This window comes from Eurytemora carolleeae, unplaced genomic scaffold (genome assembly GCF_000591075.1).
Source record: "Eurytemora carolleeae unplaced genomic scaffold, Eaff_2.0 scaffold19, whole genome shotgun sequence".
NCBI classification, from domain to species: Eukaryota; Metazoa; Arthropoda; class Copepoda; order Calanoida; family Temoridae; genus Eurytemora; species Eurytemora carolleeae.
Window position 1 is genome coordinate 209471 of NW_019396026.1, and position 24447 is coordinate 233917.

Consider the following 24447-nt stretch of genomic DNA (forward strand, 5'->3'; position numbering starts at 1 on the left):
AAATTAATAGATTTCAGTGGTCCAGGGGGGGCTTAGTAAAAATAAGAGGTGAATCGTTTTTAATGCTAAGGTTTTTATAAGGAAAGTAATATTTAGCTCTTAGACAAAATAAAAATATTTTTGAATGAATATTTCAGGGTGGAATGCCGTGGAAAAGATGCCTGGCGGAAATGTGGACTCGAGATAGAACTGGGAATTCCACTCCTGACTCTAATACTAGAGTTGTTCGAATCACTAAGCACAACGAACCATTGGTAAATTTTTTTATTTTTTTAAGCAACAGTTCACAGTACGTACAGACACACAGCCAAAAGTTACTAAAAAACCTTAACACTGCACAGCTTCAATGCTACACTGCTACACTGCTACAGTGCTACACTGCTACACTGCTAGACTGCTACACTGCTAGACTGCTACAAAGACAAATAGCTACAAAGAAACACATTGCGACTACAAAAAAAAATTGTCTAAAGGCTATAGGCAGATAAAAAGATTTTATGTTTATAAAATGCTACAGAGCTTTAAAGGTTTTATCTTAAGAGCTAAACACCCACATAGGTATAAATATAAAATGATACACACCTTAAAAGATTAATATTTAAACAGCGACTGGAGCTATAAAGTAGTATATATAAAATAGTTACACAGTTATACAAAACCATGCAACTGGACAGCTACCAATTTATTAAATTTCTCCATAGCAACATATATATAACCTTTACATGTTAACAATACATGAAATAAAAAGTTTTTAAGTTTAGTATTATCGTTATATACAGAATAATAAAGTTACAATATTGACCATTAAATGTATGAAGAAGGAATGAGTAAATCTCTGCCAAGTATATCTGCGGTATTTGTTAATATTTAAGATATTCAACCATTAGAACATATAATGGCTATAGGGACTCCTTAATCCCTAGTAGGAAAGGAATGATAAGGCAATGAACGGAGAAAGAGAAGGAGTAAGAAAACTGTGCATGAAGGAAAGAGAAGGAGTAAGAAAACTGTGCATGAAGGGAAGAAAGAGAAGGAGTAAGAAAACTGTGCATGAAGGGAAGAGAAGGAGTAAGAAAACTTTGCATGAAGGGAAGAGAAAGAGTAAGAAAACTGCGATTGAAGGGAAGAGAAGGAGTAAGAAAACTGTGCATGAAGGGAAGAGAAAGAGTAAGAAAACTGTGCATGAAGGGAAGAAAAGGAGTAAGAAAACTGCGATTGAAGGGAAGAGAAGGAGTAAGAAAACTGTGCATGAAGGGAAGAGAAGGAGTAAGAAAACTGCATGAAGGGAAGAGAAGGAGTAAGAAAACTGTGCATGAAGGGAAGAGAAGGAGTAAGAAAACTGTGCATGAAGGGAAGAGAAAGAGTAAGAAAACTGTGCATGAAGGGAAGAGAAGGTGGAAGACAACTGTTCATGAAGGGAAGAGAAAAATTAAGAAAATTGTGCATGAAGGGAAGAGTGATGGAAGAGAAGGGGGGTAGGGGAGAGAAGAAGAAGAACAAACCATGAACGGAAGAAAATAAAGAAGGTTTACAGAAAAATAAACATGACCAGGAAGGGGAAAAAATAAAAGACAAAATTAGAAACGAAAACAAAGTGGAAAAAGAAAAGCACAGGGGAGATGATTGGTAAATTTAAATGAAGGAGTGTGTTTGTGAACTTCGGTATTCAGGTAATTAGGTATTCGTATAATTAGGTTTCCGAATAATTAGGTATTCAGGTAATTAGCTATTCGGGTAATTAGGTATTTAGGTAATTAGGTATTCGGGTAATTAGGTATTCGGGTAATTAGGTATTCGGGTAATTAGGTATTTGGGTTATTAGGTATTCGGGTAATTAGGTATTCAGGTAATTAGGTATTTGGATAATTAGGTATTAGGATAATTAGGTATTCAGGTAATTAGCTATTCGGGTAATTAGCTATTCGGGTAATTAGGTATTCGGGTAATTAGGTATTCGGATTATTAGGTATTCGGGTAATTAGGTATTCGAATAATTAGGTATTCAGGTAATTAGGTATTCGGGTAATTAGGTATTCGTATAATTAGGTTTCCGAATAATTAGGTATTCAGGTAATTAGGTATTCGGGTAATTAGGTATTCGGGTAATTAGGTATTCGGGTAATTAGGTATTCAGGTAATTAGGAATTCAAATAATTAGGTATTCAGGTAATTAGGTATTCGGATAATCAGGTATTCAGGTAATTAGGTATTCGGGTAATTAGGTATTCGGGTAATTAGGTATTCGGGTAAATTAGGTTTTCGGGTAATTAGGTATTCGGGTAATTAGGTATTCGGGTAATTATGTATTCGGGTAATTAGGTATTCGGATAATTAGGTATTCGGGTGATTAGGTATTCGGGTAATTATGTATTCGGGTAATTAGGTCTTCGGGTAATTATGTATTCGGGTAATTAGGTATTCGGGTAATTATGTATTCGGATAATTAGGTATTCGGGTAATTAGGTATTCAGATCATTATGTATTCGGGTGATTAGGTATTCGGGTAATTATGTATTCGGATAATGAGATATTCGGGTAATTAGGTATTCAGATCATTAGATTTTTGGGTAAATAGGTATTTATATACAGTATAACATTCTTATATACAGTGTAAATCAGTAACAATCTTATATACAGAGTAAATCAGTAACATTCTTATATACAGAGGAAATAAGTAACATTCTTATATACAGAGTAAATCAGTAACATTCTATATACAGAGGAAATCAGTAACATTCTTATATACAGAGGAAATCAGTAACATTCTTATATACAGAGTAAATCAGTAACATTCTATATACAGAGGAAATCAGTAACATTCTTATATACAGAGTAAATAAGTAACATTCTTATAAGCAGAGTAAATCAGGAACATTCTTATATACAGAGTAAATCAGGAACATTCTTTATACAGAGTAAATTAGGAACATTCTCATATACAGAGTAAATCAGGAATATATCCTCATATACAGAGTAAATCAGTAACATTCTTATATACAGAGTAAATCAGGAACATTCTTATATACAGAGGAAATCAGTACATTCTTATATACAAAGGAAATCAGGAACATTCTTATATACAGAGTAAATCAGGAACATTCTTATATACAGAGTAAATCAGGAACATTCTCATACACAGGGTAAATCAGGAACATATCCTCATACAGAGTAAATTGCAGTAACATTCTTATATACAGAGGAAATCAGGAACATTCTTATATACAGAGTAAATCAGGAACATTCTTATATACAGAGTAAATCAGGAACATTCTCATACACAGAGTAAATCAGGAACATATCCTCATACAGAGTAAATTGCAGTAACATTCTTATATACAGAGGAAATCAGGAACATTCTTATATACAGAGTAAATCAGTAACATTTTCATATACAGAGGAAATCAGTAACATTCTTATATACAGAGTAAATCAGGAACATTCTTATATACACAGGAAATCGTTAACATCTTTATATACAGAGTAAAGCAGTAATATTCTTATATACTGCAGAGTAAATCACTTACTTCCTTATATACAGAGTCAATCAGTAACATCCTTGTAAACAGAGGAAATACGTAACATTATACTCAGTACATTAGTAACTAGCTTTCTCTATTACTCTATTGCTGTAAAAGTTTAATGGTAAAGGTTAAGGATGAAAATAATAAAATCTGTATTATATCCGTGACTGTCTTTATCTGTGTAGGAAATGGAACACAACTATACTGCAGGGTATACCCACACAGGATGAGACTGTAAAGACGACAGGAAACTCTTAAAAAATAACGATCCCTTGAGCTTAAATTAAGTATATGCATTGGATATAGTGATATAATGGGTTATTTAATGATTTGGCAAAGAAAGAAACAAGTTTACAGTTGCAGGGAATCGTGAATAAAAGGAAACATACATTATAAATTCCGTACAAGAATTCTCATCCTTTGTGGGAATGCAGAGCCCAAAACTTAAGACAGGGTATCGTTATGAAATCCAGTTTTGGAACCCGGGTTTCACGAATGGGGTTACGCAGTTTTGTGGATATTAATATTTTTGTTATTATTTTATTTGGTTTCTTTATATTCTCCATTTTTTCGAATTCGAGTTCACAGAGTACATACAAGTTTCCCAAAACCCTTACGAAACCCAAACTCAGACTTAAGCAGTACTCATGGACTTGAGAGAGCTAACCCGGTATCGTGGCCAGGTTTGGTTTGGGAAACCCGGAAAATTTCTTGTAAGTTTTGCCCTCTCAGGTTTAAAACAATACGTGTACAAAAGGAAGATGAGTAGGAAATAGAGTATAGTTGAACGAAACTCTCAAGTTTCCATTTTGGGATTACGTAGATATAATTTATTACGTAGATATAATTTATTAAATCAGAAACAAAAGAGAATGTTAGAAAACAACAAAATAATATTTCTCCACTAAAATGTTTTTATCTACAAAACTGCCTTACCACAGTACTGTACAGTGTACAACTTTCTCCATGTACTGCACAGCATCTTACATTGTACCATATACTCCGTGTATTCTAGGGTGCTACAGTACGGAATGAAGGGGAGAAGGTTGTGATAGGACGAGTTGTGAAGGGAGGAGCAGCAGAGAGAAGTGGAAACCTAAACCCTGGAGGTTATTATTATTATTATCATTATTATTTTTATTTTTCAAGTAGTAGTAGGTATAGTTGTAGTTAGTATTAATACTATTTTATTATCATACGGTGGTAGGCAATTATATCAATAAAATAAAGACGACTTTTGATTTCAATTTTATTTTATATCAAGCTTTTAAACAGCGTGGATACACAAAAAATGAAATCAAAGAGAAGCTGTCAATTTTCTCTTCAACTACTTGTAAACTTGTTATTTGAAAAGAGAATTTATCACCCACAGCTATATCAACTCAGCTATCAATTTTCTCTGTATAATTATTTTGATTTTATCATTATTATCATTATTTTTATTATTATTTGCATTATTATTATCCTTATTAATATTATTATTACTATCTTTATTATTGTTTTTTATCATTATTATTAGTATTATCATTATCATTATTGAATATTATTTTTATTATCATCATTATTTCTAATTATTATAACTAGATGAGGTGCTAGAAGTGAATGGACTTCGATTGACTGGTAAATCTGTTCATGATATCTGCTCTACTCTCTGTCAGGCAAGCTATATTTTTGACAACTAACTGCATTAAATAAGTAATTTTGATTGAAAAACAAAAATTTTATTGTTTAACGACTAAAGAGGAAAAATTAATTTTAAGTGACCATCCATGTAAAAATGGCAATGCCTATTTCACAATGTTGAAACCTTTATCTGATCAATATAGAAATGCACAAGTCATCCTAATTGAAAATAATCAGATTTATAAATTATAAACATTGATATCTGATTAACTTTTGACCAGACAAAGCTTTAAGGGTACCGTTGTGAATCAGTGAATCAGACATTGCCTTCTTTGAATGGAGGTTCACTTAAAATTACGCTTACAGTCCCTTTAATTGCAAAATACACTTTTCTATTTAAATTTAATGCGAACTCAGTAGTGTATTTCTATTAAAAATATTAAACTATTTCAGATGTCTGGGACCCTGACATTCGTCATTATTCCTGGTCCTCAGTCTGCACAGGTCCCATATTAAATGATAATTTAAGAATAATAACAATATAGATTATTGTCTTGTCTTGTGATTACTGCGAGAATGAACCAATATTATTATACTATTCTTTGTATGAATCATTCATATCTACAATTACAAATTATTCCGCTATTTCTGACCATTTTGAAGTTTTAAGTAATAACGTAAATTTAATATCATTAGACCAAAGCACACTTTCAGATACAAAGGATGATACTTTAAAGACGGCTTTACGGAATTTATCCTGTCTGTTTCTCCTTAGACTCATGGTTTCCTGAAACTTCAAATTTTTTCAACCTTAACCTTAAAATCTTCATTTTTCTAGAGTTTCAGGTCGTCTTTACAGTCTCAGTAACTTTGTATATCCCAAGACAACCTTGGTATATCCTATACCGTACATTAGAAAACATGTACACTTGTAAGTTGTACGTGAGGAGTGTACATGCATTTATTAGGGGAAGAGGGGGGAGCATTAAGATGTTTTTTATGCTCCCGGTCACCCATAAAAGTTTTTATGAAACTATTGTGTACTTTATCATTCTTACTTACTTCATCGTGAATTTCATAATGAACGTGCTATAAAGTTAAATTAGCAGATTTATAGCACGTGTGTTATAACGTTTTGATTGGTTCAAGGATTTTCTCCAAAAAAATTTAAGATATTTCCAAAATAATTTTGTTCAATTGAAATGAAAATAAAATTGAAATCAACTTTATATTTTGACTTCTCCTTTGTCTCAAAGCTTATTTGATCTATAGAAATAGCCATTGAAATAAGACACAAACGTTACTCACTGAACATTACATTACATTACATTATGCACTATTGTTTTGACTTGTACAATGTAAAACGTGTTGTTATTCGTTTTTATAAACTAATCTAAATCCTAATATTTGTTATAAACATTGGAAAAACGATGGTTACAATATGTTCTTTTTTGCATCGTTTTTGGGTCATTTTTGCATCGTTTTTGGATCATTTTTGGATCGTTTTCGGATCGTTTTTGGATTGTTTCAGATCGTTTTTGGATCGTTTTCAGATCGTTTTTGGATCGTTTTTGGATCGTTTTCGGATCGTTTTTGGATCGTTTTTGGATCGTTTTTGAATCGTTTTTGGATCGTTTTTGGGTCATTTTTGCATCGTTTTTGCATCGTTTTTGGATTGTTTCTGGGTAGTTCTTTTTGCATATTTTTTCTGCCAGGGTCAAAATTTTACAAGAAAAGCAAATGTTTAGAATCAAATAATAAACTATCTATAAACGATACTTGTACAGGAAGAAGAGACTCAGCCAGTATTCCACTATCGAGCACATTTCTCCTACACACCAGAAGACGACCTTTATATACCTTGTCATGAGCTCGGGATATCCTTTCAACGAGGAGATATTCTTCATGTCATCAACAAGGATGATCCTCATTGGTGGCAAGCTTACAGGTTATTATAATATTTATTATTTTTACGCAAAAATATACTTAACAGCAATTATAGATCGGAAATTCTCTCAGAAAAAAAGCAAGGCTTTTAGGGTGCTTCGCGCACCTTTTTTCTATTTAAAAATTTAGCGTTTAAATTCAACTCCATAAACCTTTCCTTGAGTCATGTGATGATGTGAGTTGGCTCAAAAATGTTTGGCCCGATCTTTTCATCCGTTTTACCGGTTATTGGATACAGACAGACAAACAAACAGACAATCTAAACGTATAAAAAGATGTTGCTAAATAATTTATTTCACTTCAAAAAGTCTATATTGAAAGTAACCTTAAAACATCAGATTTGAACGGTTTTAGATTTATATCAAAGTCTCATTCTGATCGGCCCTGTATAAAACTCTTTGAAATTTTTTTTTAAGTGCTTGTGATGCTTGTGAAAACAGAATTTTCGCCTCAATTAATCTACTTTCTTAAAAAATTTGTGTTCTTAAAGTTTGATTGATATTTATTAAATTCTTTTTGCCAGGTTTTAATATTATATTTGTTTCTCTTTAATTGTTTCAAATACACTGGGGAAATTAAAACATCCAAGCTCGGAAATTAGAGTATTAATCTTGAACGCTTTGATCTCGATATTCATCGTAGACATTTTTGAATTTTAGGATCAATATTTTAATGTATTTAAGGTCAGTTTCAAGATATTGAAAAGTGATTAAATTATTAAAAGAGATGATTGCTTGATCTACAACACAAAAGTTCTGACTTCAATCTATAATTGGAGTTTCATTTGGAATCACATGTACTGTACGTTGTCCTATTAAATCACATGTACTGTACGTTGTCCTATTAAATCACATGTACTGTACGTTAACTGTACGTTGTCCTATTCAATCACATGTACTGTACGTTGTCCTATCAAATCATATGCACTGTACGTTGTCCTATTAAATCACATGTACTGTACGTTGTCCTATTAAATCATATGCACTGTACGTTGTCCTATTAAATCACATGCACTGTACGTTGTCCTATTAAATCACATGAACTGCACATTGTCCTATTAAATCACATGTACTGTACGTTGTCCTATTAAATCACATGTACTGCACGTTGTCCTATTAAATCACATGTACTGTACGTTTTCCTATTAAATCAAATGTACTGTACGCTGTCCTATTCAATCACATGTACTGTGCGTTGTCCTATTAAATCACATGTACTGTACGTTGTCCTNGTATCCTTAAAAGCTTTGTGTGATCTAGTATGAATTAGATGCAAATCTTTAATATTTGCAAACTCTTCTTTTACATTTTGCTGAACTGGCGTTTTTGCTTAATATAATATATTCATTTCAAGCTCAGTTCTTCCAGGATTAAATTTTGACTTTATCATCATATTAAACAAGTAGATTTAAAATCTAACTGAAAGATTTTCCATTAGATTTTAAATCTAAAGAGTAAAATGTATCATTCAAGGCAATCCACAAAGAATAAGAGTTAATAATGACAACTTAATATTTTTTTTAATAAAGATACAAAGGCTAAAAGGAATTGAGACTTTGCCACAAACTCTGCTTTTCTAAATCTTATATCTTTGGATTCCAATGTCATAGACCTTAGATAATTCAAACTATGAATTCTGTTAGATCAAATAATATAAGTTTGAAATATCAAAGAGTTACGACATTGGGTTCCAAAGATTTAGGGATTATAAATTCAGAGTTTGTGGCAAAGACTCAATTCCTTTGTTTTTATCCATTAACCCGTGTTATTGGTCAAATGGTGGACCTATGCAAGATACTACATGACAGTTGGTGAATAGTTTAAAATGTCTTCTTCCATAATATGTCAAGTTGTTTGTTACCAAAGAGAATAATAATAAATATTTTAAGGCATCCATATTTTAGTAAAATTGATTTTTAAGTAAAATATATTTATGTGAAGTTTTTAAAACTAAATAAACTGCAAAAAGTCTTTAATATCTAATACAGTATATGGATGAAAGAAGACATTCAAAACTATTCACCAACGGTCATGTTTCATGGGACACCCTGTATATTCATTGATACCGGGCTACCCACAAATTGTAAGACTGTAAAGACGATCTGAAACTCATTCCCAAGGTTAAGTTAAGCTGCATTAAATAAAGTCTTTTAATGGCTTATTTAAAGATTTGGAAAAGAAAGAAACAAGTTAACTGCAGTTGCAGAGAACTGTAAATGTAAGGAAACAGATATTTAATTCCGTACAGTCGTCTCTGAAGTCTAATCATTTGTTAATAATCCTGTATTCGACTGATAAGATAAAAGTAAACTAGAATTAGCTGATGTTTTCACATAACTCCGTATAGTTCAAAAGTTTAGTGCACTACAATTCAAGTTAAGAAACTTCTCCTCTAAAAGTTCCAGGCTCTCATGAATACTTTTTTTAATTATTTCAGGGATGGAGAATGGACGCAGACCCTGGCAGGCCTTATACCTAGCCTAGCTCTTCAACAGCATAGGCTAGCTCTACAGAGACAGAAGAAGGACCAGGTACAGTACAGTACAGTACAACAGTATATAATGGGACAGTTCAGCGCAGAATAGTACAGTGCAGTACAATATAACAATACAGTATTAGAGTAAAGTATTACAGTACAGTATTACAGACAGAACATTATTAAATTAAAGTACAGTAAAGCTACAGCACATTAAAATTTTACAGTACAGTAAGTACAGTATTACAGTTTTACAGTACAGTACAGTACAGTACAGAACGGTATTACAGTTTTACAGTACAGTACAGTACAGTACTGTACAGTACAGTACAGAATAGTACCTACAACCTTTTTTTGTATTAGTCCTAGTATTAGCTTATTTTTTAATTATTTTGTTTCTTCATATTTTGATGAATTCAATATTAGGAAGACATCTTTAGAATTATTTTTTTAATCTAAATCCAGTTTCTTATTTATGTTTAATCTAGTGTGTGGAAGAATAATAGATATTTATATTTGATCTAGTGTGTGGAAGAATAATAGATATTTATATTTGATCTAGTGTGTGGAAGAATAATAGATATTTATATTTGATTTAGTGTGTGGAAGAATAATAGATATTTATATTTGATCTAGTGTGTGGAAGAATAATAGATATTTATGTTTAATCTAGTGTGTGGAAGAATAATAAATATTTATATTTAATCTAGTGCGTGGAAGAATAATAGATATTTATATTTGATCTAGTGTGTGGAAGAATAATAGATATTTATATTTGATCTAGTGTGTGGAAGAATAATAGATATTTATATTTGATTTAGTGTGTGGAAGAATAATAGATATTTATATTTGATCTAGTGTGTGGAAGAATAATAGATATTTATATTTAATCTAGTGTTTGGAAGAATAATAAATTCTCCAGCTTCAGAAGTTTTGCTCTTAATATATAATCTACAATCCTCGGAAATTAAAGAATAGAAAACTGTTTAGGAACATGCAGTACCTATAGGATCCAGATCCGGATCTAACATTTGTGCAGATCCTAATTCAATATTAATAGCTCCCCGGATCTAGAGATGGGCACATTCGACTTTTTTCATTTCGTTCATCGTTTGTAAACGACCCCTTTCGTTCGATTAAAAGAAAATTGATTTTGTTCATTCTCAAAATTATCCTTAATTTTCCATCTATTTCGTTCGTTTTCTCACTGAACGATCGTTCAGTAAAATCGTTTATTTAGAAAAAAAAACTATTATTTTTTTCAAAAATTTTATTTTAAAAATCGTTTGTTCAGAAAAAAAATATCGTTTTTTTAAAAACCGTTCGTATAGTAAAAAAACGACACCCTTTTTCATAAAAAATTCTTTCGTTCAAAAAAACAAATGCCCATCTCTATCCTGAGTTGTCTTTTTAAACTTTTTCATTATAAACGCATGCCCCGGCAGCTTTCTGGGATAAGGACCGAACTATAAAATCCGCGTGAACCGGATCTGCAATATAGAAATTTAAGAAGCAAAAATAAAACAAAAACATATTTAAGTGGCATCTGCTGATGTGTAAATAGAGATCACTATTCTTATAATCAGTAAATGGTAAACCAAGTCTCTATACATACAAATTACGAACAAAGAGGACATAGCCGGATCCGGATCCGCATCAAAATGAAATTAATTCTGAATTAAATGATTTACAATATCTAGTACTTTCTTCATGATAAGAACCCAACCACCGTAATTCGAAAAGTCTGCCAAACCAAATAATAGTCTACAGTCCAGCAGGTCGTCTTTATTCGATCTCTTTCACTGTAGTATAGTTATTTATAATTGTCTAGGAATCCAGGGAGCAAAGCACCTCTCCGTCCCGGAAGAAGACGACATCCTCTTCCCTCCTCTGCACTAGGAAACCTCAAAAACGTCGTTCTGCCTCTTCTCCCTTCCGTAGAGGTAATCTTTAAAAAGAGGAACATGCCCTACTCACAATGGTACCCTGTATCTGATCATTATTGTGGAATAAATGGTCCTTTCTCTATCTTGAAAAATGTTTGATTTTGACAATTTCCTCCGTTGTTGCAGAAAAACGCAAAAAAGAAACCCCAATTAAAAATAGTAATTTTTGAAAAGAAGATTATGGATATCTCATGGCCTCTTTATCATACAAAGCTTTTCAGGGTAATGTTGTGAATCGAACATTCCACACTTTTAATGAAATGTCACTTGAAATTGCGTGTACAGTCCCTTTTATATGATTTTGTAAAATGTGTATTTGACAATTTGATTCACGTCTTATCCCTTAATTGTAATCTTTTTATGGCTAATTAAATGATAAAAAAAGGAACTTATAGTTTACAGAAGTAGGGAAGCATTATTATAAATTATAAATAAAGTATAATATGAAGTGTCATCATTTGTTGGTAACCCTGTATAATATTTAATAAAAAATAATTATATTAGTAATTCTATGCGGATGGATTGTAAAATAATTTTACAAAAGATAAATTATATTTCTCTGAATTCTAATATTGTGGTTTAAAGACTGGATTTATCGGTAGACAATAAATTTCTATTTTCTAGGATCAGACAACTTTTTAACTTTACACATCAATCCTATTTCAATTTTCTTGATTTTCTTGATTTTCTTGTCCACATGTCTTCCCTAGAATACCTAAAAGTGTTCCGAGCTTTCAGATGAATTCTTTATTCACATCTTTAAACTAAAGAATTTTGTCTCCAAAGTTCAATGAAAAGATGAAAGAAAAGATAAAATAAACGTTTTAATGAACATTTTAGATGTAAAAGTGAGAAATTACAGAAACAAGAAAAATAAGATTTAAAATTCGGTGATTGTGATGGACCAAACCTCTGTAAAAAATTTGACAGCATACTTCCATTAACGTTTAACAGCATACTCCAGAATATTTAATATCATGCTACAAGGAAAGGAACTGAGATTTTGCCCCAAAATTAACTTTTCTGACCACGATATCTGTGAAACCTGATGGTGTAAACATTTAATATTTCAAAATTAAATTGTTTTCTGTAACAAAATACATAATTTGAAATATCAAAGGTCTGCTACATTAGTATGTAAAGGTGAAATAGAAAATCAGAGTTTGTGGCAAACACTCAATTTCTTTACAGTATGGTCTATTTGAGAGAACACTCAAAACAAAACTTTACAATATGGGTTAAAAATCTGATAGTATATGAAAATGATTGATATGCATGTAAGCAAAGGATGTCATGCTTATGTTATACTAAAACTAATATGGGAGTTTTACTTGGATTCTAAACGTTAAAAATTAGAGCATTAAAGAATGGGACTCGCACTCCCACGCTAGAAACTGATTATTGAGCAGAAACTCTTATTTTACCTTTGCAACCTGTATGTGTAAACCTTTGATATATTAGACATCAAGACTATTTTGCCTATGTAAAGTTTGGAATATCAAAGGCCTAACCGTCTATCGCATTGGGGTGCAAATATAAAAGTTTATACAGTGATACCCAGAAAACAATATAATAAGAAGACGACATTATAGCAATACTGAAGTGTATGTGATGATTGTACAGTGCAAATATTTTAACTATACACTTATTAAATCACTAATTTAGTGAAATAGACCTGTTTACACTGCACAATGACTGTGTATCATGCGCATTGAACTTTTAAAATCTATTAATAAATTCTAAAAGTCGTCTTCCTATTTCAGAGTTTTCTGTAATCACTGTAAAATTAGAGTTTGTGGGAAAAATACTGTAAAATTAGAGTTTGTTGGAAAAATACTGTAAAATTAGAGTTTGTTGGAAAAATACTGTAAAATTAGAGTTTGTTGGAAAAATACCGTAAAATTAGAGTTTGTTGGAAAAATACTGTAAAATTAGAGTTTGTGTGGAAAATTAGTTCAATTCAGATGATCTTTCTAAGGATTAAAAGTGTTCAGTGTTGTATAGTTTTATTGTTCTTGATTTGTAATCTATTTTGCATCTCTTTAGTAAACTTTATATTGCTAAGTAAATTAAGAAGGTTCAGGAGCGTTTGCGAGAACCCAGGCTAGATCCCCACCCCCTCTAGGCCCAACCTGACCCTAAGCATTAATATATTCCTTTTCTTAACAATTGACAATCTGTCCATTTTATGCAATTTTATCAAAATCTTTTAAATAGACCTTAACCTCATTTACAAAATCTCAATTTTTTACCCCCTCCCCCCCCCCTTAGGCGAATCTCCAATGCAAGGTTGGATTTGCTCACCACCACACTTGTCACTACACTATTCCTTACATTTTTTTTGATGAAAATAGTTCTAATTGATTTTCAGATCTGATTAAAATACTGATTAAATAGTTTCCTGTTAACCTAAACTGTTGCTAGTCCTATTCACAACGGTACCATTGAAACTTCTATCTGAGAAACATGAGGGAATATGAATTTTTCTGTCTAAAAAGAGTTGAATTCTGTCAATTTCCTTCATGATGTAAAAGCACAAATGCGCACGTATATTTATACAAGAAAAACAGCTCATCAGAAAAAGGTTTGTAAGGTACAATTGTGAATTTGGCATGCCATTTTTTAAATGAAGGGTCACTTAAAATATCGCACACAGTCCCTTTAAACTGATTATTACATTTAGATGCACAAGAAACCCCTCCGTATGAAGAAATGGCTCTGTACTATCCTCAACCGAACCAGAAGCGTCCTCTTATCCTGGTTGGTCCACCTAGCATTGGTCGACATGAGCTCCGACAACGATTATTAGATGATACTTCTAAATTTGCAGCTCCTGTCCCACGTATGTAATCACTTTTTTTTAAATTGTCAATTTTGTTTTTCTGTGGAAAAGTATTTTCTGTTTGTGTTTTAAACTATAAATAATTCTTCTTTATGAAAGTGCTCAGAAATTAAGATGAGATCTAAGCCACTCTGAAAGTTATTCATCAAATTGACTTTGAAGTGTCGCAACACGCCTTGGTCTTTTATTTTACCTCGCCAACTCAATTTTACTTTTTTGTAGCCTAGGTACAGTGAAAGCCTAAATAAGCCATACATCGAAAGAATTCATCAAATGTCGTATTCTTCACTTTCTGATAATGGAATGTTGCAGATATTTAGCTATTTAATTAAATGATTATATGGAGCTGTTTTAAAACTGTTCCCGCACATTCATGGCTATTTATTTATTTTCGCAAAAACTGAGATTTACGTAAAATAGTATAAAACCCATTGAAAAATTGTCAAGACGACATTTAATAAATTCTTTCGATGTATTTAATATTTAGGGTTTAACTGTATATACATTTTAAAATTTCAACGCGCTTGAAATATCCAAATCTTGTATTTTCATGAAGAATATGTTAATCAAACGATTTATTTTTTCGTTTTGGCCTTTTTTATAAAATATAAAGTATGCATGTTTTACCTCAAAATTTGGAGCTTATGTCCCATTTATGTAAACACTAAAAAGGTTTTTTATTTGTAAATTTTAGTAAATGCGCCATAAATATTTTGGTATTATAACAACGACATTTTCAGAAGATTTCCAAATTCCTCATGAGTTACCATTTTATTATTTAGACACAACACGAGGTAGAGAAGAGGGAGAGATAGATGGTGTTGATTATTATTTTGTGAGCAAACAGCAGTTTGAGACGATGGTGACGGAGAAGAGGTTTCTTGAGCATGGAGAATATGATAAACAGATGTATGGAACCAGCACATCAAGTATCAAATCTATTCTTAACTCAGCTAAGGTTTGACTTCTTCTTTTTTCAAATACATTTCAAAGTTCCTTTTCTCTTAACTTCCACTCCTCTCTTTCTTTTAAATTTATCATTCAAAATATTATTTTTTTTCTAAACATATTTTTAGTAGCCCTTTATTTGGAAAGTTCCATGCCCGCTTTACAACAGTACCCTAAAAAGCCACTTGTATCATTCTTTTGTTCTTTTTCAAGTTTAAATTGTTCTTACAAACTTTCCATTTAAGTTCATATCATATTTTTTCATGAATATTTGGATTTGTAAAGAAATTTCAAAATATTTCATCCCTGGTTAAGCACAGCTAGATCATGAGTTGAATTCAAAAGATTTTAAAATTAGAGTATAAATTATGAAAAAGATTTAATTTTTAAACAAACTGATTCTTAAAAACTAGGTTTTCAGGGTGTTTCTCTCCTAATTTTTAATAGGTGTTAAACATTGTTCTTCAAGCTATTTTTCTTTGTAAATCGAATGTTTTCTGGTAAAATTTGCTTTATTTAAATTATCTTTAAACCTTCCCTGGGGTCATGGGAGTTACAAAAAAACCCGGCCCCCAACGGTTCAGCCGTTTGTACGTTTATTGGATACAAACAAGTCAATGTTGTGTATAGATGGTGATACAAATTTAAGAAATATATGTTTAGATTTGTGTGTTAAACATCCAACCTTCATCTCTACCTGCCTTCCATGACTCCGACCTGAAACCTTATGTTGTATTCTTGACTCCACCCTCCCCTCATATATCCAGGCATCTTAAACTCAAGAACGGAGATATGTTTAAGGTATATATTCTGGCCATTTTCAGCCATTTCAAAATTCTTGTAAAGGTTGCTCTGAAAGTCTCCATTTTGAAGCATTCTCAAATTTTTCTATTTAAATTGACGCATTTTGAGATGAAATTTTCAACTTTGACGGTCCATACACCTTTCCTGGGGTCTGGGGTCTACCATACAAATTGGGATCTGATCGGTTTAACCATTTTCACGTTTGTTTGATACAGACGGCGAACAGACAGACAAGCAACGTATATAAATAAATTTGTTTCTGGCATGACCAGAGCTGAAAACTTTAGAATGGGATATCCTTAATCCCGATCGGTTAATTAATCTGGAGATTAAAAATGAGTGGAGAACAAGCAATGTTTAATCTCGAGATTAAGAAAAAGAGTGGATTAAGCCTTAATCCCGATATCCACCATTCTAAAGTTTTCAGCTCTGGAGATTAATATTAAGAGGAGAACAAGCATTATTTAATCTGGAGATTAAGAAAAAAAGTGGATCAAGTATTAGTCCCGATATCTATTCCGGTTGCCACTGGCTATGACTGTATCAATGAATGCGTATTAAGTATGAAAGACTCTGTCTGAACTTTATAAGAAATCAGAAAATCGACCACCGGAGGTTTTAAGCAAATATTTGAGACATTTGAAATGTTAGTTTCTTACGCTCTCGTTTAAACAACTTTTTCCGATAAAAAGAAAAATTGTTTTGCCATGAATTTTCACAAATGCAAAATGCTTTTTGGCCTAAAATCTTTTTCCGATCAGATTTTCACACTACACCGTTGTATAGTTTTTTCTCAAAAATCTTCTTTTTAATTAATAATTATAAGTTTACATTTTTGTGTCGACCTAGGAGGACGAGTACAGAGAGTTGGTCATCATCGCGCACAATATGGAGGAGAACTACGGACACTTCTTCGACTCTGTCATCCCCTTTGAAGACGTAGACTTTGTCCTCAAACAAGTTATGTACGAGATCAGGTAGATATATATATATTATTACCAGGCACGCACCTCTGCCCCTTTAGTAAAAGTAAATTCAACCTATATGAAGCATAAAGTCTGACCGCGTCAACCTTGTTGCTCCGGCTGGTCCTGTCAATAGAGCTAGGTACAGTCCATACTAGGACCGGAAAGGTTGACCCGGCTCGGAAATTCAGATGTACTACAGCTGCCCGTGCAGGGTGTACCAAAAAAAATTGAAAGGAAAGTAAGCGCAATTTCAATGCCAGATTTACAACAGTACCCTTAAAAGCTTTGTGTGATCTAGTATGAATTAGATATCAATGTTGATAATTTTGATTATTAATTATTTTTCATTTTGGTTTCTCATAAAAAGGAATTATCCGAATCAAACTCTTCTGAGTCGTCCGGATAAACTAGAATATCGTCCGGATAAACTAGAATATCGTCCGGATAAACTAAAATATCGTCCGGATAAACTAGAATATCGTCCGGATAAACTAGAATATCGTCCGGATAAACTAAAATATCCTCTGCATTTTTGAGAAACAACCTATAAAGGGTGAAAGTCTCGTCCTTATCTTTCTAAAAACGTATCACGTGTCACCACCATCCTTTTGATTAGGAATAAAAATGCCAAAAAAAATATTGAATTAAGTTGCTTCGATCTTAGCATTGACATAGATTTATACACCCTACAGGGAGAAGCAGAAAACTCTAGAATAGGAAAACGATTTTAGACTCAATTTATGACTTTAAACAGTAAACAGTAAACCAGAAAAATAAAACAGGAAGACGACATTATAACAATAATTAAGTGTATTTTATGCTGTTACAAAGCAAATAGTTTTACTAGACACTTATAAAATCATTAATTTAGTAAAATAGGGTCTTTTTACACTGCACAATTGTTGTTTCTCATGCTCAGTGTACGTTTTAAAGTTAAAACTTGATTATAAAAGTCGTCTTCCTATTTCAGAGTTTTCTGGTTATCAATGTAGTAAAACTATATGTTTTGTAACAGAATCAAATAAACTACAGTATTTTAATGGTTCTCAGTGTCGTAACCTCTAGTAAATATTTTGAACTGCCGCCTAGCCTCACTTCTATTCAAAATAAAATTGAATTGAAAGTTTTAGCTTCTAGAAACCAATTAATAATTAACACTGAATTAACAAAGTGTTGTTAATTATAATTTAAAATATTATTCATTTTCTCTTGACATAACTTCTAATAAATTAAACTTATGTTTTCACTGAGTTCATTAATTTTAATGTTTTAACTTTTTCCTTTTTAACTTCAAGACATTCTGTTTTCCAGGCTTGGAAATACCCCATCCCCCTCCCCTCCCATTCCTTCGCAATAAATATGAGTTTTTATTATAAAAATAAGTCTTCTGAGGAGGAAAAACAAAACATTCTTTATCTAAAAAGCACAGAAAAAAGTCTAACCTTTGTCTCATTAAGAATTAATGAATCAGATTTTTTAAGCTGAAAACTAGTTTTTTTCTTTGCGGCTTCTTTTAAAAAAGTGGCTTGGCGATACTTCAGAGACACTGAAGGACATTGTGAGATAGAAATACGATGATATCTTCCTCATTGTTACACGGATAGAGGTTTAAAGGTTACCGATGTGCATAGGACATGTCACTTTAGAAATGTGGAGTCGGCTTCATTATTCCACAATCTGTCGTTAGTTTTTAATCTTCAACTGTATTTTTTAGATAATTAATTTAAAAAATCTAATTATCTATGCTAAAGTTTAATATATTAAATTTCAGTTTGTTAGAACGAGAACCCCAATGGGTACCAACAACCAATCAACCAACCAACCAACCAACCAACTGAAATATGTATTTTAGCTTCAGTAAAGAATCAACAAAAAAGAAATTTTATATCCTCCAGTTTGTATAATTGTGAATATTACCATCCAGAAAATGCAGGGTTACCTGCTAAAGATGAACCTTCAGTAAAGGAATTTATTCAGTTTTTTCTACATTAAATGTCCCTCCCCCGAAACTGCAAACTTTCTTTCGTTGCCAAATATTAAGTATACCATTTAAGACTATATGTAATGCAGACACCAATATTTAACCTTCATATCATTTTCTTTAAAGAGTTTAAGGTCGTCTATGTCTCACTCATTGTGGGTAACTCTGTAAATTTGTAACCAAACCCAATTAAAGGAAGCTCTCTGCTACTTAGCAAATAATCAATTCCTGACTATAGTACTGTATGAAATAATAGGATAAATATAGACCTAGAGCTCCCGTCGTCTTTAATCAAGATCTAACTTCGAACTACAAATATCTGGCTAAAAACTGCGACAAATACCTTTTAATTTAGAGAAAACGAATTTTCATACAAAGTAAAAAAAATTTTATTTATAATTTTTAGACAAATTGTAATTTCAAAATTTTAATTTTTTAATTGGATTGAACTTAAACTAAAATTTAGGAGAGAATCAAAGACAAAATAGTGAAAGTTCAACATTTTTTAAACCCCACTTTGAATATTAAAACTTTAAAAAGATTAGGACATAATTTTGAACATTCAGGGTTACCCACAAAGGATGATACTTCAGAGACGACTGTGCGGAATTTATACCGTCTGTTTCCTTATCATGAATGAATATGATTCTCTGCAACTAAAAACTTGTTTATTTCGTTTCCCAATCATAAAAAAACCATTAAAAATCTATATTTAAGGCAAAAGACATTAGTTCAAACAGTTATATTTAAAGAGTTTTAGGTCGTCTTTAAAGTCTCATCCTTTGTGGGTAGCCCCGTATGTTCAAAATTATGTCCTAATCTTTTTTTATATTTTTAATATTTAAAGTGGGGGTTTTAAAGGGAGTGTTCGCGAAAAATGAAAGGGGGTATAGGCTTATTGCGATAAATAGGCGCTTTTGATCGCTACTAATCATACTTCTATCTGTTGCGTCTATAAGGAGAAAATTGATAAAGACGTCACATACCGAAGAGCGTAGCGCCCATACAAATTGCGGAAGTTGGAACATACGACTTTAATCGTAAAAAAATCAAATTAATATTAAAGAAATCATTTAGATATTACAACCTATTGTCATCGATTTTCTTTCGCAACATTTGTATAAATTGATTTTTCATAATATGTTTTAATTGTTATGATCTGAGAGTTACTTATAAAAACTTTATTCCTGTTTCGAGAATTTTTGGTAATAAAGACGACATTTTCATATTTTCCAGGAATGTTCGAAAACAAGTTGTAAGCTAAATATTATTTTAAAAAGCAAATCAAAACTAGTATGAAATATCAAATATATACAAATGTGGCGAAAGATAATCGATGACTGTAGGTTATAATATCTGAATGATTTCTTTGAAATTAAATTGATTTTTTTACGGTCTAAGTGGTATGTTGCAATTTTCTCTTTTTTTATGGACACATATGTTATTCGGTATGAGACGTCTTTAACAATTTTCTCCTTATATACGCAACAGATAAAAGTAAGATTAGTACCGATCAAAAGCGCTTTTTTATCGCATTAAGCCTATACCCTCTTTCATTTTCGCGAACACTCCCTTTAATATTGTTGAACTTTCACTTTAACTCTCTATAAAAAATCATAATTCGCTTCCAATGTTCAGTTTTAAAATAAAAGAAAAAAATGAAACTTTTCTGTTTTTGTTTCTCTCCTAAATTTTAGTTCAATCCAATTAAATAGATAAATTTTGAAATTAGAATTTTCCTAAATATTATACATTTTTTTATGTTGTTTAAAACTTCGTTTTTCCAAGCTAAAAGGAATTTGTCGCAGTTTTTAGCCAGACATTTTAAACATACATATCAAGAGATTTTATGGAGCTATATAGGTTTAGAGAAAATATTCGTAAATTAATTATATATCATGGATTATATCTTGAAAAATTCATCAGATTTCTTAAATTTCATACATTCAATGTATGGTTTTTTTTAAGTATTTGGTTAATTTTGATAAAAATTTATAAAATAATTTGTTTTCAACACATTTTCCTGTTTTTGAATTTTCAATCTCAAAAATCGTTCTAACAATTGACAAACGAAATTATAAACCCTATTTCAATGTAAATAAAGTTAATAGAATCGACCCAACCCCCCTTAACCCTCGTGTTCACACATTTTCTATTAAAGATATATTAGAAATTTAAAATGTAAAAATGTAAAAAAGTTATTATATGTTATGCAGATTATATAAAATTAAAATAAAATAATTTAACCTGATACTTTTATTTTAAAAGGAATTGAGTCTTTGCCGCAAATCCCAATTTTCTAATATATATCTAAAACACCAGAGGGCGTAAACCTTTGATATTTCAAACTTGATTATTTGATTCCTCAGAATTCATAGTTTGAAATATATAGGGTCTACAACATTGGGTTGTAGAGATAAAGGGATTAAAAAATCTGAGTTTGTGGCAATGACTCAATTCTTTTGTACAATCGTTCGAACCTACTCTATTGTCCTATTAGTCTAACTGTCATACCCTACTCTTTTGTTATTTTTTTTTATAACTGTCCTACACTACACTCCCGTCCCCGTCCTATTTGTATAATTGTCCAGCCCTAATCTCTTCTCCTATTTCTATAATTATCCTACCCTACTCCCTTCTCCTATTTGTATAATTATCCTAACCAACTTCCCTGTTCTTTTTGTTTAATATTTCTACCCTTCTACCCGGTCCTATTTGTCTGATTGTCCTACCCTTCTACCCGGTCCTATTTGTCTGATTGTCCTACCCTTCTCTCATTCAGTATTTGATTTAGTTTCCCTACCCTAATCTACTGTCCTATTTGTTTAACTGTCCTACCCTACTCTACTGTCCATGTACTATTTGTTTAATTGTCCTACCCTACTCTCCTGTTCCTGTTCTATTTGTTTAATAGTTCTACCTTACTCTACTGTTCCTGTTCTATTTGTTTAATAGTCCTAACCTACTCTACTATCAATGTCTTACTTGTTTAATTGTCGTACCCTACTCTCCTGTTCCTGTTCTATTTGTTTAATTGTCCTACCCTACTCTCCTGTTCCTGTTCTATTTGTTTAATTGCCCTACCCTACTCTCCTGTTCCTGTTCTATTTGTTTAATTGTCCTACCCTACTCTCCTGTTCTTGTTCTATTTGTTTAATTGGCCTATCCTACTCTCCTGTTCCTGTTCTATTTGTTTAATTGTCCTACCCTACTCTCCTGTTCCTGTTCTATTTGTTTAATTGTCCTATACTGCTATAGTGGAAGAAAAATACCCCACAGGGATTAATAAATAATGATGATTTGCAATACAGACGTTTTTACCAAGCAGCTCATTCTATGCAAGTTTTTAGCGGCCTTTTTCTATCAAATCTGTAACTGGAAATAACTTATCATTTTAGTGTCTAGTTTAATCATGTTTTCTATTCGTATTTATAAATACTTTAAAAGGAACTGTCGTAGGAATTTCCAATGACCTTCCATTTAAGAGGGTCATGCCCGAAACAAAGCTGTAAAGGGCATCGTTGTGAATCGGACCTTTTTATAAATAAATGGAGGGTCATATGAGATTAAGTCATCAGAGGCCAAATTTAAAGAATTTGAGCGGCGGCTTAAATTTAAGCAGCGGCTCAAATATGGTTGGTTTCACTTAAAATTGTATTCAATGTTTCAATTGAAACCGGCTTTTGGCGGATTTAAGACGCGGCTCAAATTCATTAAATTCGGACACAGTCCCTCTAAATTTAACTAATCACTAGGAGTAGGAGGGTCCGCATATATACTGAATAATTCCTCAATCTGAAATATAAAATACAGGGTTACCCCACAAGATGAGACTGTAAAGACGACTTGATATTCTTGAACTATGACGATTCGTTGAATTCAGCCTTCTGCCTTGACTCTAGTCATTTTATAAGAGAAACAGAGAAAATAAATTCATTGCAGTCTCTGAAGTCTCATCCTTTGTGGGTAACCCTGTATTTAAAATTCTTAAAATATTATTACTTTTCACGTGGCTAGGAGTACAAATTTAGCTTAAATATGTATTAACTAGGCAGTTTTCTCTTTGTATACATAGCAAAACAAAAACGAAAAAAGTTTGCGAATTTCATAAACAAATGTTGTGTATTTTGAAAATTTATTGAAAATCGAATTATAGGAAAATTTTTGAAATTTTTATCATCCATAAACATTCCCTGGGGTCACGTGATGTCCCAAACAAAATTAGGGCTTGATCGGGTTTGTCATTTTACGCATTACGTTTATTGGATACAAATAAACAGACAGACAAGCAAAGTTATACATAGATTTATACGAACATAGAACTTTATATTTTGAAAACTTAAAAACACTTTTCTCAAGAACCTTGTTGAAACAAATGTTTAGTTGTGAAAATAATTTGGATAATTCATTGATTTCATAAATATCTTTTCTTTTTGATGTCCTTGTTTTTTTTCTCCTGAAATGCCATGTCTTGAATGACGTAAATGCATAGAAAAATAAAATAAACATAGATAGCTTATGTACGCAAAATCACCAAGAATTGTACAGTCCGCGAACTCATACTTCTAGGGGTCAAAGTGTACTTCAATGATAAGCGGGTGGTTTGGTGTTTTAATGGATTTCATAATAGAGTGTAAAATAACTCCGGGAATGAAACTATAATTTGAACAACAATATTTCACTGAGCAATATATCATATTGACGAGAACTGAAGAAGGACATGAGAAGGACTAAACTAACTTAAATTTCTTTCTACAGAACTCATGTACACCACAAGTACTCAATTACATAAGAACAGCCAATGTTCACAACCGACCTAGTTAATCTATATAATAGGAATATCTTTAAAACATCTCTGTACATTTATATCTTTCAAGATGAAAAATGTCGTCTTATGCGTAAATATTGTCATGACGTCAGAACTTTTATATGAAACAGCGTTAATCGACGAAGCTTGGTCTTAATATCTACCATGGACGCTTTAAAATTTTAGGGATAAGTGCTTATTCCTCAAAGTTCTCAACCAAGATAGTCATAACTTCACAGGAATAAAGTCAAACCTTCGGATGCTTATAAAGTTTGACAAATTTTTTTGTAATTGTATTTCAATCTTTTTTTGTTCAAAATTACTTTTTGGTATATCTATAGATAAACCCAGGCGCGCAACTAGACATTTGGTTAGAGGGGGGCTAGGGGGAAATATTTCGCGCGAAGCGCGAAAAAAATTTTGGCCCCCCCCTAAACATTTTTAGGGGGGGGCAAGAAAAATGTGTTTTATACTTAAACAATAAAAAACTAACCTTACCAACCGGATATTCAGTTATAAGTCAACACATCAGATATAAAATGAAACAAGAAATCTATTCTGGTCAGGGGCGGATACAGGGGGGGG

The 24447-nt window shown here is 31.8% G+C and overlaps 1 protein-coding gene across 1 annotated transcript; it reads left to right on the plus strand.

The window, feature by feature from the left end:
* Positions 1-136: 136 nt before the first annotated feature.
* On the plus strand, positions 137-18876 carry LOC111715888 (MAGUK p55 subfamily member 5; the record flags this gene model as incomplete). Its single annotated transcript, XM_023491322.1, is given in 12 exon segments — positions 137-254; positions 4537-4630; positions 5106-5179; positions 5598-5648; positions 6932-7092; positions 9528-9621; positions 11398-11509; positions 14196-14354; positions 15137-15312; positions 15966-16103; positions 16956-17083; positions 18846-18876. Coding segments are annotated over 12 exon segments (1329 nt in total), but the record flags the coding sequence as incomplete, so codon positions are not given.
* Positions 18877-24447: the final 5571 nt, after the last annotated feature.